The sequence below is a fragment of the Acomys minous genome (assembly GCF_964271855.1).
Source record: "Acomys minous genome assembly, chromosome: 16".
Lineage (NCBI taxonomy): Eukaryota > Metazoa > Chordata > Mammalia > Rodentia > Muridae > Acomys > Acomys minous.
The window spans coordinates 84,373,149-84,386,704 of NC_140498.1; the positions used below are offsets into that span (position 1 = coordinate 84,373,149).

Here is a 13,556-nt window from a genome sequence, read left to right on the forward strand (position 1 = left end):
TATGATTAAGAATCTTCGTTTTATTTATTTATTTACATATTATTTATATTGCCCAGGCTGGCTTCAAACTCCTTATGAAGCTAAGGATACTATCAAACTTCTGATCCGCTGGCCTCTACCTCCCAAGTGCTAGCTGTACCACAGTCAGTGCTGGGGTCTGTGAAGGTCAGACAAGGACTCTATTATAGTGCTTCGTTCCCAGCCCAGGAACCAACTTTTACCACGGGAAGGTATTAAGCCACTATGCAAACTGACAGACACAACTAAACAGGCCGAGTAGGGTAAACATTCAACACACACCCACACTGAAGAACTCGGACCAGCTATGACTTAATTCAATCTGGTGCTGGAGTCTGAACACAGGAATGTGTACATGCTAAGAAAGGGCTCTGTCACCAAACTACATCTTTAGCACTTTCTTATTTAAAAAAAAAAAAAAAAAGATTTGTTTTATATGCAGGTGTGCTTTGACTGGGGCTGTGTGTGAGTACCACATTCATGCAGTGCCCTCAGAGGTCAGAAGATGGCGCCATATCCTGTGACTGGTTCTGCCTCTGTGTGGATGTTAGACTGAACATGGGTCCTCTGCTAGTGTTCTTAAACAGAGTCACCACTCTAGGAACCATGACCCTTTAAGATGGCCTTGAACTTGGTAACCTCCCACCTCTTGAGCATCTGGGATTACAGGCACCTGGCACCACACACAGCCAAGAGCCTTCACTTGGACAAAGCAATCCTGGCAGTGCCCGCCCAGCCATGAAAACCTGCAGGCTCACGCAACAGCACAAGGTGGTGCCCAACTGAACGCCTCCTACTTCCTGCCCACAGCCCCAGCTCCTTCATCAGCATCATCCCCCACCTCTGGCATCTGCAGAACCAAATCCTACTTCCTCTTCCTTCCTTGCTAGCACCAAGAAGCTTGAGATAGAAGACAATGTGGGCTGGGTGGTGGTGGGGCACGCCTTTAATGATCCCAGCACTTGGGCTGGAGAGATGGCTCAGAGGTTAAGAACACTGCCTGCTCTTCCCAAGGTCCTGAGTTCAATTCCCAGTAACCACATGGTGGCTCACAACCACCTATAATGAGATCTGGTGCCCTCTTCTGGCCTGCAGGCACACATGCCAGCAGAACATTGTATACATAAATAAATCTTTAAAAATAAATAATCCCAGCACTCAGGAGGCAGAGGCAGGTGATTCACTGTGAGTTCAAGGCCAGCATGATCTACAAAGCAAGTCTAAGACAGCCAAGGCTACACAGAGAAACCCTGTCTCAAAAAACCAAAAAAAGAAAAAGAGAAAAGAAAGAAAACAATGTGTTGTTGCCTGTCAGAAACATGCTCATGCCATGTCCCTACTAAGTCCCTTGAGCCTCTGCCTCTTTAGTTGACAAGCAGTGCCTGGCCTGCCTCTTTCATAAGCGTGTAACAGACAGAGCTGCTGAGTGAACCTCCCTAACTCCTCTTGCTCCCCACAATCCATTTTCCACACAGTAGCCAACGTGATGCTTCTAATGTTCTCAATCAAGTCAATAACTCTGGCCCAGTGAGAAAGTTCAGCTAGTAAAGGCACTTGCTGCCCCAAGTCTTATGACCCAAGTTAAACCTCCAAGACCTACACAATGAATAAAAGATCTGACTCCCACACACAATCAATAAATACTTACAACAATCTTAAGGGAGAAACGTAATTTCAAATCTGTAACTAAGCCAGGTGTGGTGGCACACGCCTTTAATCCCAGCATGGGGGGAGGCAGAGGCAGGCGGGACTGTGGTCTACAAAGTGAGTCCAGGACCGCCAAGGCTATAACAGAAAAACCCTGTCTTGAACAACAAAATAAAACGTTTTAACTAGGAGTTTAATGTATGAATAAGAGCCTCTAGGATTAACCTCCCAGGATGTTTGTACTTAAAGCGAACTTCATAATGCTCACGTCATAGTTCTAATAGCTCCATCTTTCCTGGACTCTTAATGAAAAACAGTCCTCCTGAACTTAGCTGCTAAAAATTTGTCTTTTTTTTTTTTTTTTTTTTTTTTTTTTGGTTTTTCAATACAGGGTTTCTCTGTTTAGTGTTGGCTATCCTGGACTCGCTTTGTAGAACCAAGCTGGCCTCGAACTCACAGTGCCTCCCGAGTGCTGGGATTAAAGGCTTGTGCCACCACGCCCGGCTACATTTGTCTTCACAGCCCAGAAATTGACTTTACTTCCCAACTGCCTCTCTCAACCTTAAGCCACAATACACCCAAAACTTCCCTGTGTCCAGTTCTGTGCTGTACTCCTCAGTTTAGAAAAGGTCGAGTACAGCTGGGCAAAGTGCCGCACATTTGTAATCCCAACACTCAGGGAGGCAGAGGCAGGCGGATTGTTGTGAGTTCCAGACCAGCCTACAAAGTGAGTCCAGGACAGCCAAGGTTACACAAAGAAACCCTGTCTCAAAAGAGAAAGAAAGAAAGAAAGAAAGAAAGAAAGAAAGAAAGAAAGAAAGAAAGAGGGAGGGAGGGAGGGAGGGAGGGAGGGAGGGAGGGAGGAAAGAAAATGTTTACTGCACGGGGGTGGGGGGTCTCCCAGAATTTACTAAACGACACATTGGGCATGCTAATGTCTGTAATACCAAATCTCGGAAAGCTAAGGGAGGAGAGGTTGAATAAAAAAATTAATTAGAGCTGGGCTTGTGGCCCAATTGGTAGAATGCCTACTAAGCCTGCACAACGATCCGAACACCACACAGAATCGAGCTTGATCGTGCACGCCTGTCATTCCAGCAATCTACAGGAGCCTGAAAGATCCAGAGCTCAAGGCCATCCTTGACATCACAGCGAATTCTACGTGAGATCCTGTCTCAAAAACAAAATTCCTGGCTGAATGAACGACTACACCGGTTGCTCCTCTAAAGACCAAACGTGTCCCTCCCAGCCCGGCTCCGAGTTCCGGCCCGCGCCACCCTCACCGTCCGCGGCCATGACGCCCCTATGCCTCGGTGAAGAGCCGCCCACAGTCCAATGCGCAGTTAACTTCCGGCGGTGATGAGTGACGTAACGCCAACCGCGCGGCGACGGAAGTGATACATGAGACGTGCGACCCACTGTCAGCCCGTGGTTTGCTGGGCCAGTCGCGAGGAAGCCATGGAGAACCATGGTGAGTGTGTGGCCGGGGCATCTTGAATATATGGGTCCCCAGCCTCGCGCGGGCAGCCTGAGCTCCGGGACACGTTGTCCGGCCTCGAGCCTCTTCCTTCTGTCACTGCCCTTGCATCCTTGGTCTGGGCCCCTCGGACGCTCTCAAAGTGGCTTAAGCCCTTTACGACCCGAAAAGCTGGCTCTCGGAGCCCGGGGGTCCCCGGTGCGCAGTAGGAAGACGCCTTGCCCCTCCTTAAAAGGCATTTTTGGTTTGCTCTTCCTCTATGGTTATCAGAACGTTTGTTGGTTGGTTGGTTTTTCGAGATAGGGTTTCTCTGTGTAACAGCCCTGGCTGTCCTGGACCCGCTTTGTCACCCAGTCTGGCCTCGAACTCAGAGATCCGCCTGCCTCTGTCTCCTAAGTTAAGAATGTTTTTGTTTGTTGTTCTTTTTTTTAGGATTTTCGAGACAGAGTTTCTCTGTGTAACAGCCCTGACTGTCCTAGACTCTTCTTTGTAGACCAGGCTGGCCTGGAACTCACAGAGATCCGCCTGCCTCTGCCTCCCTAGTGCTGGGATTAAAGGAGTATGTCACCACACCCGGCTGGAGCAAAATGTTTTAAATGAGTGAACTGTATACATATATACATTTATTTTGGGCACATGACTTAGCTTATTGGTATAGATTACTCAAAAGGCTGCAGGTGAAATTGACAAACTGGATAAGAGGATTCTCCAGACCACTAGCCTCTGGTCTCAGCCCCTAAATTCTATGCTTTGCCACCAATAGCTTTTTTAAAATATGAAAGAGGTGTGTTCCTGCCAACACGTAAGGAGGTATTGTCTGTAGTGCTGTTCCCTTTAACTTTAAAAGCTGCTTTTTAAAATGCATTTGCTTCTTTTTCGTTGTTTTGTTTTTGTCTTTCGAGACAGGGTCTCTCTGTGTAGCCTTGGCTGTCCTGGACTCGCTTTGTAGACCAGGCTGGCCTTGAACTCACAGAGATCCGCCTGCCTCTGCCTCCCAAGTGCTTGGATTAAAGACATGCGCCACCACGCCCGGGCCTCATTTGCTTCTTATTCTGAAGGGCAGCAGTTGTTACCAAGCTCTCTGGCCTCATCTTGCTAAGTTGGTTTGATGACCCATTTTTTTTTTGTTTGTTTGGTCTTCTCTTTCTAGAGATAATTGAATACTTTAAGTCTCAGGTGAAAGGAGACCCAAACATGGCTTCCGCGGTGGCTGCCATCCAGACTTTGCTGGAGTACTTGAAGAGAGATAAAGGTATGAACTATCTGGGCCATAGGAAAGTCTCTTCAGATGACTTTTAGGAAGGTGGGCAGGGGGACATGCAGAGGTGCCTACAGTCTCAGGCCCAGCCTGTGTGTCCATGACAGGCCTGTCAGCCTGGAGGGAGCCCTCAAGTGATCACCTAAAGCCTTCCCTTCCACCTACCAAACGACCTGGACTCAAGCGTCAACAATGCAGCCTTAGCCAAAAGGTTTAAATTACAGCAATTATTTAGCTTTATAGATGAGTACCCAAGCTCCTAGCTTGTCCTAGATTCTGTGCAGATGCTGTGCAGAATGTTCCAGAATAATTGCAGGTATTATTATTACTATTATTCATTGGGATCTACCAAATGAGTATTATACATCTTAAAAATTTGGGTATAATGTGATCTCTTGTACATACAAACTAATAATGGTGCTTTTCCCTTCTCACGGAGTGACTAAGAGCACGGTTTCTCTAACATGGCCTTGCATGTCATCCTAGTGCACCGCTAACCTGCCATACTGTTGATTACCTCAGATGCATCAGCCTGGCCCTGCTGGCCTCTTTGATTTTTAATTTCTATTTTATTATTAGTGTGTGCGTGAGTTTGGGTATGCACATGCCACAGTGAGCCTCTGGCTGCTAGAGGACAGCTTCAGGAGTTGCTTCCTTTTTACTCAGGTCACCAGGCTTGCACCTCAAAGTGTTTTCGTCCATTGAGCCATCACATCATACCAAGTGTGTCCCCACCTTGAGCCTTTGTGTCACTGACATCTCACAGAAGCTGTCGTCACAGATCTCCATGTGTCTGGGTCCTTTCCAATTCAAGTCTCGGTTTAAATGGCCTGTAATCCAAAAGGCCAGCCCTGTAAGGTAGCTGGACCTTGTTCATCGTCCTGCCTCTTCCTGTCCCTGTTACAGTCGTGACTCCTCTGTTTGTCTCCGTGCTTGTCTGCTGCTCCATGAGAGCAGAGCATCTCCCAGTGGCTGGCACAGAGATGCAGCCAGTAGTCTCTGACAGAGTGGACGAGCTGGGGCTGGAGAGATGGCTCAGAGGTTAAGAGCACTGACTGTTCTTCCAAAGGTCCTGAGTTCAATTCCCAGCAACCGCATGGTGGTTCACAACCATCTATAATGACATCTTGTGCCCTCTTCTGGCTTGCAGGTGTACATGCAGACAAAACATTGTATACAAAATTAAAAAATCTTAAAAAAAAAAAAAAAAAAGGTGGACGAACTGCAAACCAGCAAGGGCCGTGACGCTAAATGAACCTCACAGTCCTCACTTGGTCATTGCAGGAGAGACGATCCAGGGCCTGAGAGCAAATCTCACCAATGCCATAGAGACCCTGTGTGGTGTGGACTCCTCGGTGGCCGTGTCCTCTGGCGGGGAGCTCTTCCTTCGTTTCATCAGCCTCACCTCCCTGGAGTACTCTGTAAGCGCCGCCCTCCCTGCAGAGCCCTCCCCGCCTGTTTACCTACAGGCGCTGTTAGCTTTACAGGCGCCACCTTCCCGCCTGCCTTCTGCCCTTTCCTTCCCAGGATTACTCCAAATGTAAGAAGATCATGATTGAGAGAGGAGAGCTTTTCCTCAGGAGAATATCCCTGTCGAGGAACAAAATTGCCAATTTGTGCCACACTTTTATCAAAGACGGGGCGGTGAGTAGGCTCCTCTTGTGCACTGCTAGAATCAGGCCTTTGAGTCACCCTGCTGGGCCAGAGAGCCTGGCTCTGTCACCTACTGCCAGCAGCTCCCCCGCAGGGCGAGTGAGGGGCCAGTGAGATGCTGTGTGCAGTCAGCGTTCTGTAAACACAGTCACTAGAGACCCATCGTTGTGACCTGGGAGAAGAGCATGGGGCCAGCATGAGTTGGTCCTGAGGTAATAAGCACTTGTCTTTTTCGTGGGGCTGGAGATGAAAGCAAGGGCCTCAGCAGGCCAAACACGCTCTACCACTGAACAACGCCCATAGCCTCTTAGGGAGCTGCTTTACTCACATTTGTGTTTTATTATGTGTCTGTGTGGCCATGCCTGGGGACCACAGTGAGCATGTGGAGGTCAGACTTGGTTCTGGCCACAGTGTGGCTTGGTGACAAGCGCCTTTACCCAGTAAGCCACTTCACCTCTTCTAGGGATTTCTATGATTGGGGTCAAAGTTCTCTAAAGTGAGTCTGCCCGGACCAGCTGTTACCATAGTGACTGTCAAGCATCACTGAGCCAGCGTTGGCACTGGGTGGAGCGGTCCTCTTTACAGCTGCGACCTGTCCCTAGTTAAGTGGGAACTGGCTGGTTCAGCCAGCCTACAGCCTGTCCCCTCCACCAGGTGATGGAGCGTTCATGCTTCCTGTGCCATTAGCATAGCCTCCGCCACCCTGGCTGCACAGACCATGCCTGTATTTACTGGCATCCTGCTCTTAGATCTTGCCCTCAGCTTTACTGCGCTTCCCACCTCTCACATATGCAATTAACTACATGGCGGTCATGTAAATGGCAGGGTCACAGACCTGGGCCTGTGGAGGCAAGGTCATGCTCCTCCTCTCCACATCCCACGGAGTGGCTGTGCTGTGGCTTTCTCACCCTCACCGCTCACAGCAGCTGGCCCCTAACCCTGCAGCTTGGTTAAAAGCAGAGCTGCTAGATCTTGAAGCTGTGGGAGGGTCAACCAGGGCCTTGTTAAATGCAAACTCCTCAGGTCCAAGCTGAGGCCTGCCCACCCGAGAGTCTAGTGGGCAGTTCTGAGAGCCATGTCCACCACCTCACCTTATTAGTCCTCTGCATTCTTAGTGCACAGGCCACAAGTCCACAAGTCATTGTCCACACCACAGACGGCTTTATTTTACCCCACTGTTGAAAACTTATTAGCTAAGTTTGTATCTAGTCACTAGATTTTTCCCCTTCCAGAGAAATGAGGTGGATCTGCAACAGGTGGAGCATGTGACAGAAAAGGCACCCAGGGCTCAGTTTCCCTTGGTCTTCTATTGCCAGTGACCTCATCGGGTCACTGTATTATTTACTTTTCCTGACAGGCCAAGTGTGCAAGCTATGTCTTATCCACAGGGAAGCCAACTCGTTTTGTTTTTTGGTTTTTTTGTTTTGTTTTTTGGTTTTTCGAGACAGGGTCTCTCTGTGTAGCCTTGGCCATCCTGGACTCGCTTTGTAGATCAGGCTGGCCTCGAACTCACAGAGATCCGCCTGCCTCTGCCTCCCGAGTGCTGGGATTAAAGGCGTGCGCCACCACGCCCGGCTCAAGGAAGCCAACTTGTGAAGTCTCCCAGGCCTCCAGATACCCTGGCTTCTGTGCCCTTGGGCTCTGCTGGGGAGACCCATGCCTCCTCCTCGGGCAGAACTGTGGAACTGCTCAGTGAGCCGGAGCTTAGTGTACTGTCAGAATCCCCTTCCCATCCTCGGGGCTCTGTAGCATGCTGGAGCTTTACTTGCCGGGCACGAGGCAGCAGGCAGGGTGAGGCAGCAGGCAGGCCAGCAATGGCTGGCTGGCAGCTTGTCCCTCTCTCTGATGGGGTTTTTTTGTTCCACAGAGAATTTTGACCCATGCCTACTCCAGAGTCGTCCTGAGGGTCCTGGAAGAAGCCGTGGCAGCCAAGAAACGGTTCAGTGTGTATATCACGGAGTCTCAGCCTGATTTGTCCGGGCAAGTATCTCGCCACCGACCAGTGAGTCAGCCTTACCTTGGACACGTCCATGACTGTCCCCTACCTTGGGAGGGAAGTCACTGTGGGTTTGGAGGGGCCCAGCACAGCCTGTGTAGTTTTCAGGGTTTTCTTTCGGTAGTTACATCAGAGCAGCAGGATGGTGGATGACAAGTGTCCTGGTTCCTAGACTCCTTAAGAGTATAGCTTTTGTTTTGTTTTCTCTGTAGTGCTGGGAACTGGATCCTGCTTTGCACATGCTAGTCAGGCACTCTGAAGCTCTTCCTCCAACTCTGTAGGTTTTGGGTTTTGTTGATTTTTGAAGACAGCGTTTCTTCTGTGTTATCTTGGCTGTCCTAAAAGGTTTGCCTGTATGTATATCTGTGTAAAGATGTCAGATCCCCTGGAACTGGAGTTACAGACAGTTGTGAGCCACTGGGTGCTAGGAGTTGAACTCAGGACCTTTGGAAGAGCAGCCAGTGCTCTTAACCATTCAGCCATCTCTCGAGCCCTCAGATCTATAGTTTAAAAAAAAAAAAACCTCAGTTCTTGTTTGGTGATGGTGGTGCATGCCTTTAATCCCAGCATTTGGGAGGTAGAAGCAGACAGATGTCTGAGTTCAAGGCCAGCCTGGTCTATGGAGTGAGTTCCGGGGCAGCCAAGGCTACATAGACAAAGCTTGTCTTGAAAAAACAAAACAACAACAAAAAACAACAAACAAAATACACCTCAGTTCTTAAAGCTGGAAAGATCTGGGTTCAATTTCTAGCAGCCAAATGGTGGCTTACATCCATCTGTAATTTTCAGGTGATTCAATGCTCTATTCTAGCCTCTGCAGGCACCAGGCCATGATTACAGTGCACAGACGTACATGCAGGCAAAGCACCTATTCACATAAAATTAAAAACGACTAAACATAGCTGGGCGTGGTAGCCCACGACTTTAACCCCAGCACTTGGGAAGCAGAGGCAGGCAGATTGCTGTGAGTTTGAGGCCAGCCTGGTCTACAAAGTGAGTCCAGGACAGCCAAGACTACACAGAGAAACCCTGTCTCAAAAAAAAAAAAAAAAAAACAAAACAAAACAACTAACTGTTAAAAATAAAATAAAAAAATTAAAAACTTTTGGTTCTCATTTCCTTTGTCCCGAGTCAGGATATGCGCCTTAAGCCGCTGAGGTGACAGGACATCTCTGTCTAAGTCAAGTTCATCATGTGTCACTGTGGGGCCTCCTTGGGCTTTATCTAATGTTTTCATGTCACCTCCAGTAAGAAAATGGCCAAAGCCCTCTGCCACCTCAACGTCCCTGTCACTGTGGTACTGGATGCTGCTGTTGGGTGAGTATGGCTCTCCCTCTGCACCTCAATTGCTGGCTCCACACTGGGTTTCCTAATCAGAGTTTGAATCCTGTCCATAAAATCTGCTTGGGTAGAGGGCTGGAGAGACGGCGCAGAGGTTAAGAGCACTGGCGGCTATTCCAAAGGTCCTGAGTTAATTCCCAGCAACCACATGGTGGCTCACAGCCATCTATAATGTGATCTGGTGTCCTCTTCTGGCCTGCAGGCGTACACACAGGCAGATTACTGTATACATAATAAATAAATCTTTTTTTTTTTTTAATCTGCCTGGGTAGCATCTCTCCCTTAGAGTAGTCACCTGCCCTGCAGCAGCAGGGTTATCACAAAGGTCTTGAGAGTGCAGGACACAGACTGCAAGGTTGGCGGTGGGCCTGTGTTCCTGTACATTAGTTTACAGGGTCTTGTTTCTGAGACAGGTCCTTGTAGCCCAGACTGGCTGGAACTCACTGTCCTACCTCAGAGTGCCATGGGTTGCTGGCATGAGCTGCTCATGTTTTCAGAGTAAAAGGCAAAGGTCAAGCTACGGTCAGCAGTTACGTAGTCAGCGTACTCTGTCCTCAGACATGGCTGTTCCATGACATGCTGGGAGCTTTGTCCCAGATGGGTCATCGCTATTTATCGCTAAAGAACCCTTGGAACGAAAGCTCATTATAAAGAAGGTGGTTGGGGGTACCTGGAGAGATGGCTCAGAGGTTAAGAGCACTGCCTCCACTTCCAAAGGTCCTGAGTTCAATTCCCAGCAACCACATGATGCTCACAATCATCTATAATGAGATCTGGTACCGTCTTCTGGTGTGCAGGTGTACATGCAGGCAAAACACTATATATAATAAAAAATAAATCTTTAAAAAAAAGTAGGTGGTTAGAGGTTTCTAAGATAAGCATCTTCAGCAGTTCTTTTTTTTTTTGGGGGGGGGGGTGGTTTGGTGCAATTCTGGCTGTCCTGGATTTGCTTTATAGATCAGGCTGGCCTCGATCTCACATCAATTCACCTGCCTCTGCTTCCCGAGTGCTAGGATTAAAGGCATGTGCCACAAGCCTCTTCAGCAGGTCTTACTTTATTAAAAAGTAAACTGTGAGCCAGGCGTGGTGGCGCACGCATTTAATCCTAGCACTCGGGAGGCAGAGGCATGCGAATTGCTGTGAGTACAAGGCCAGCCTGGGCTACAAAGTGAGTCCAGGACAGCCAAGCTACACAGAGACCCTGTCTCAAAACAACAAACAAAAAATTAAACTGGGTTGGGCTGCAGAGATGGCTCAGCAGTTGGGATCACTGACTGTTCTTCCAGAGGACCCGGGTTCAATTCCCAGCACCCACATGGCAGCTCATACTGTCTGTAACTCCAAAATCTGACACCTGTAGACATACAATGCACATAAAATAAAATAAAACAAACTGTGACACCTATTATACCTGTACTGGGAGGCAAAGGCAGGCAAATCTCTGAATTCCAGGCCAACCTGATTTACACAGTGAATACCAGGCCAACCAAGGCTACGTACTAAGACTGTCTCAAGTTTGAATGCCCGTGACAAGGTAACTGGTAACAGTGCCAGGGCAACTGTGTATCGCAAAAGCTCTTCTGAGAAAGGCATTGGTGGAGTCACTTGCCATCATCAGATATTAACTGGAGACAAGAAAAGCCCGGACAGAAAGCTTTTCCTTTTTCCATTTCCTCAGCTATATCATGGAGAAGGTGGATCTTGTCATAGTTGGTGCTGAAGGAGTGGTTGAGAATGGAGGGATTATTAACAAGGTAGGTTGTGTCGCACTGTTCCCAGAAGCCCCTGCAGCATAAGCTAGACTGGCAGATTTCCTCTTTGGAGGCTGACCTTTGTGCATTTTGTCATTTATATGTATATACAGTAGATGCTTTTGTTTGGATCTGTGGTTTGAGACACAACCATCTATAATGGGACCTGATGCCCTCTTCTGGCCTGCAGGTGTACATGGACAGAGCACTCATATACATAAAGTAAACATCTAGCTAAGAGAGCGAGCAGGCCCTGGATTGCCGTGCTGAAACGCAGGCACGCTGCTTCTGCTTCTGTGAGCCCTGCGAGCTCATCTTCCATTTTCCCTGACTTCTCAGATCGGGACCAACCAGATGGCTGTGTGTGCCAAAGCCCAGAACAAGCCCTTCTACGTGGTAGCAGAAAGCTTCAAGTTTGTGCGGATGTTCCCGCTCAACCAGCAAGACGTCCCGGATAAGTTCAAGGTAAGCTTTACACATTTAGTAAGGTCTGTGACGCTACCCTCAAACAGTAACGTTCCAGAAAATTGCCGTTTCCTCCAGTGTCAGGGTACAAAGACACTGGTGGTCGGACCTGGGCACACTTGTGAGCAAGATCTCTGCTGGGAGAAGCAGCTGGTGGCAACCCAGCCTTGGAATCAACTGTTGTCTTCACTCCTGCCTCTGCTTTTACAAACCATGTGACCTTAGCCAGGCACTTCATTGTGGGCTCTTGCTCCCTTGCTCGCTCGCTGTCTGTGGGCTGGGATGTTGTCCCTGCCAGCCTGCTGCACAGCAGTTTCCTGACCTGAGAGCTCAAGCCAGGACCTCAGCAGTGCAGAACCTGGGTAGGAGGCCAAGCCAACTAATACAAGTTCTTGTCTCCTCAGTACAAGGCAGACACTCTCAAGTCTTTGCAGACTGGGCAAGACCTCAAAGAGGAACACCCGTGGGTCGACTACACCTCCCCATCCTTGATCACCCTGCTGTTTACAGACCTCGGTGTGCTGACGCCATCTGCTGTAAGCGATGAGCTCATCAAGCTGTACCTGTGAGCAGCCCCGTCCTGCCTGCAGGTGTGTGTGTGTATGTGTGGCTGTGCAAGGTGAGCAGCTCTGCACTCCAGCCAGCCAGAGGCCAAACGGCATCAGGCCTTCCGATCTGTATGCTAAGGGTTTGCATCCGAAGTCCTCAAGGATCCTTTTATCTGTCACACCTGAAGCCTGTTCCCAGTTCTAGAGCCAAGTGGAAGCATCCTTATGGTTTTCAGAAACTCACTGTCCCAGAAGTACAAGTTAGACAACTGGCTGCAAAGCTGAGGAAAGACGGCACACAAGCAGGGACCTCTCCTCTCCTGCTCTCCAGGCTGCTCCGCATCGGTGAACGGGATGCAGTGGCAGCTGCTGAGGACACATATTGCCGGACTTTCTTGGACCTGCCAGCAGATGAATAGTGACACAGAGACTGACTCATTCTTTGTATAGCCTAGGCTACCTACCAGCTAGCTCGTTACCTCTCTCTCTGTCCGGGCACTTTCCCTGTCTTGTTGGCAAATCCCACTAGCCCCTCAATTCTTCTCCCAGAGTCCCTGTCTTCTGCCCAGAAGTTCTAGCCTCCATTGGTACTTCAACTATGAGCCATAAAAAGGACAATAGGAAACTCCAACCAGTACCCAGCTCTTGGAGAATTAACAGTTGAATAATACAAACAACCTTCACACAGTGCGGGCACCTCACAAGACTGGACACGCACAAGACAGGAGTGCATCTGGCCCTCAGGGCTCCAGCCCCTCAGCAGGATCAAGCCAGACAGGAAGCATACCAATGCAGGAGCCATTCACATGGCACTGCTTACAAAAAAATCTAAACTTGAGGCACACACCTTCAGTCCCAGCGCTTGGGAGGCAGATGCAGGTGGAGCTCTCTGAGCTCGAGGCCAGCCTGGTGTGCAGAGTGAGTTGCAGGCCAGCCAGGGGCTACAAAGAGAAGAAACCCTGTTTACTTTGAACATGTTCAGGTCCCATGTGGGAAGAAATCAGGATCTTTTCAAATAAATTCTATGAACAATTTGGATATGGTATTGCTTCAGTACAAGGAGAGACTGGCCAGGACACCAGAAATAGCATGTTCTCGGGATAGGAATCCTGCCATGGCTTTCAGATATTTGCCAATAAAACACCACCACAATCCACTCTAAAATGTTCTCAGCCCCAGTCTTGGTGTGGTGGCACCAGCCTGTGACTCCAGCAGGAGGATCAGGATGAGACCTCCTGGACTGTATAGTTTACTCCCTTTGCCTCCATGGGTGCTCTGCTTGGCAGGGCTGCAAAAAGTGCTACATGTTGGGTGGGAGGAAGCAAGGGAAGGTCAAGTGACAGAATAAGACTTAAATTATACACAGCCCAAAATCAAGTGTACTTCATTATCTTTTTTAAGA

At 48.9% G+C, this 13,556-nt stretch overlaps 2 protein-coding genes across 2 annotated transcripts in view; one reads left to right on the forward strand and one right to left on the reverse strand.

The window, feature by feature from the left end:
• GTF2H3 (general transcription factor IIH subunit 3) overlaps positions 1 to 3,026 on the reverse strand; it is an 18,283-nt gene extending 15,257 nt beyond the window's left edge. The window contains exon 1 of the mRNA XM_084762041.1: positions 2,949 to 3,026. Within this exon, the coding sequence (XP_084618167.1) occupies positions 2,949 to 2,961 (13 nt within the window). The 5' untranslated portion in view covers positions 2,962 to 3,026. The remainder of the gene's footprint in view (positions 1 to 2,948) is intronic.
• EIF2B1 (eukaryotic translation initiation factor 2B subunit alpha) lies at positions 3,008 to 13,188 on the forward strand. Its single transcript, XM_084762040.1, has 9 exons — positions 3,008 to 3,136; positions 4,293 to 4,394; positions 5,685 to 5,821; positions 5,928 to 6,044; positions 7,921 to 8,037; positions 9,302 to 9,366; positions 11,069 to 11,144; positions 11,481 to 11,606; positions 12,011 to 13,188. Exons 1-9 carry the CDS (start codon positions 3,067 to 3,069, stop codon positions 12,173 to 12,175), a joined length of 975 nt encoding a protein of 324 aa, XP_084618166.1. The 5' UTR covers positions 3,008 to 3,066; the 3' UTR covers positions 12,176 to 13,188.
• The last annotated feature ends 368 nt before the right edge of the window (positions 13,189 to 13,556 follow it).

Excerpts from the sequence above, each read along its gene's own strand:
- EIF2B1 (XM_084762040.1), top strand. The coding sequence starts at position 3,067 with ATGAGACGTGCGACCCACTGTCAGCCCGTGGTTTGCTGGGCCAGTCGC. Across the intron at positions 3,137-4,292 it reads GGAAGCCATGGAGAACCATG|AGATAATTGAATACTTTAAG; the intron begins GTGAGTGTGTGG and ends TTCTCTTTCTAG. Across the intron at positions 11,145-11,480 it reads ATGGAGGGATTATTAACAAG|ATCGGGACCAACCAGATGGC; the intron begins GTAGGTTGTGTC and ends CTGACTTCTCAG.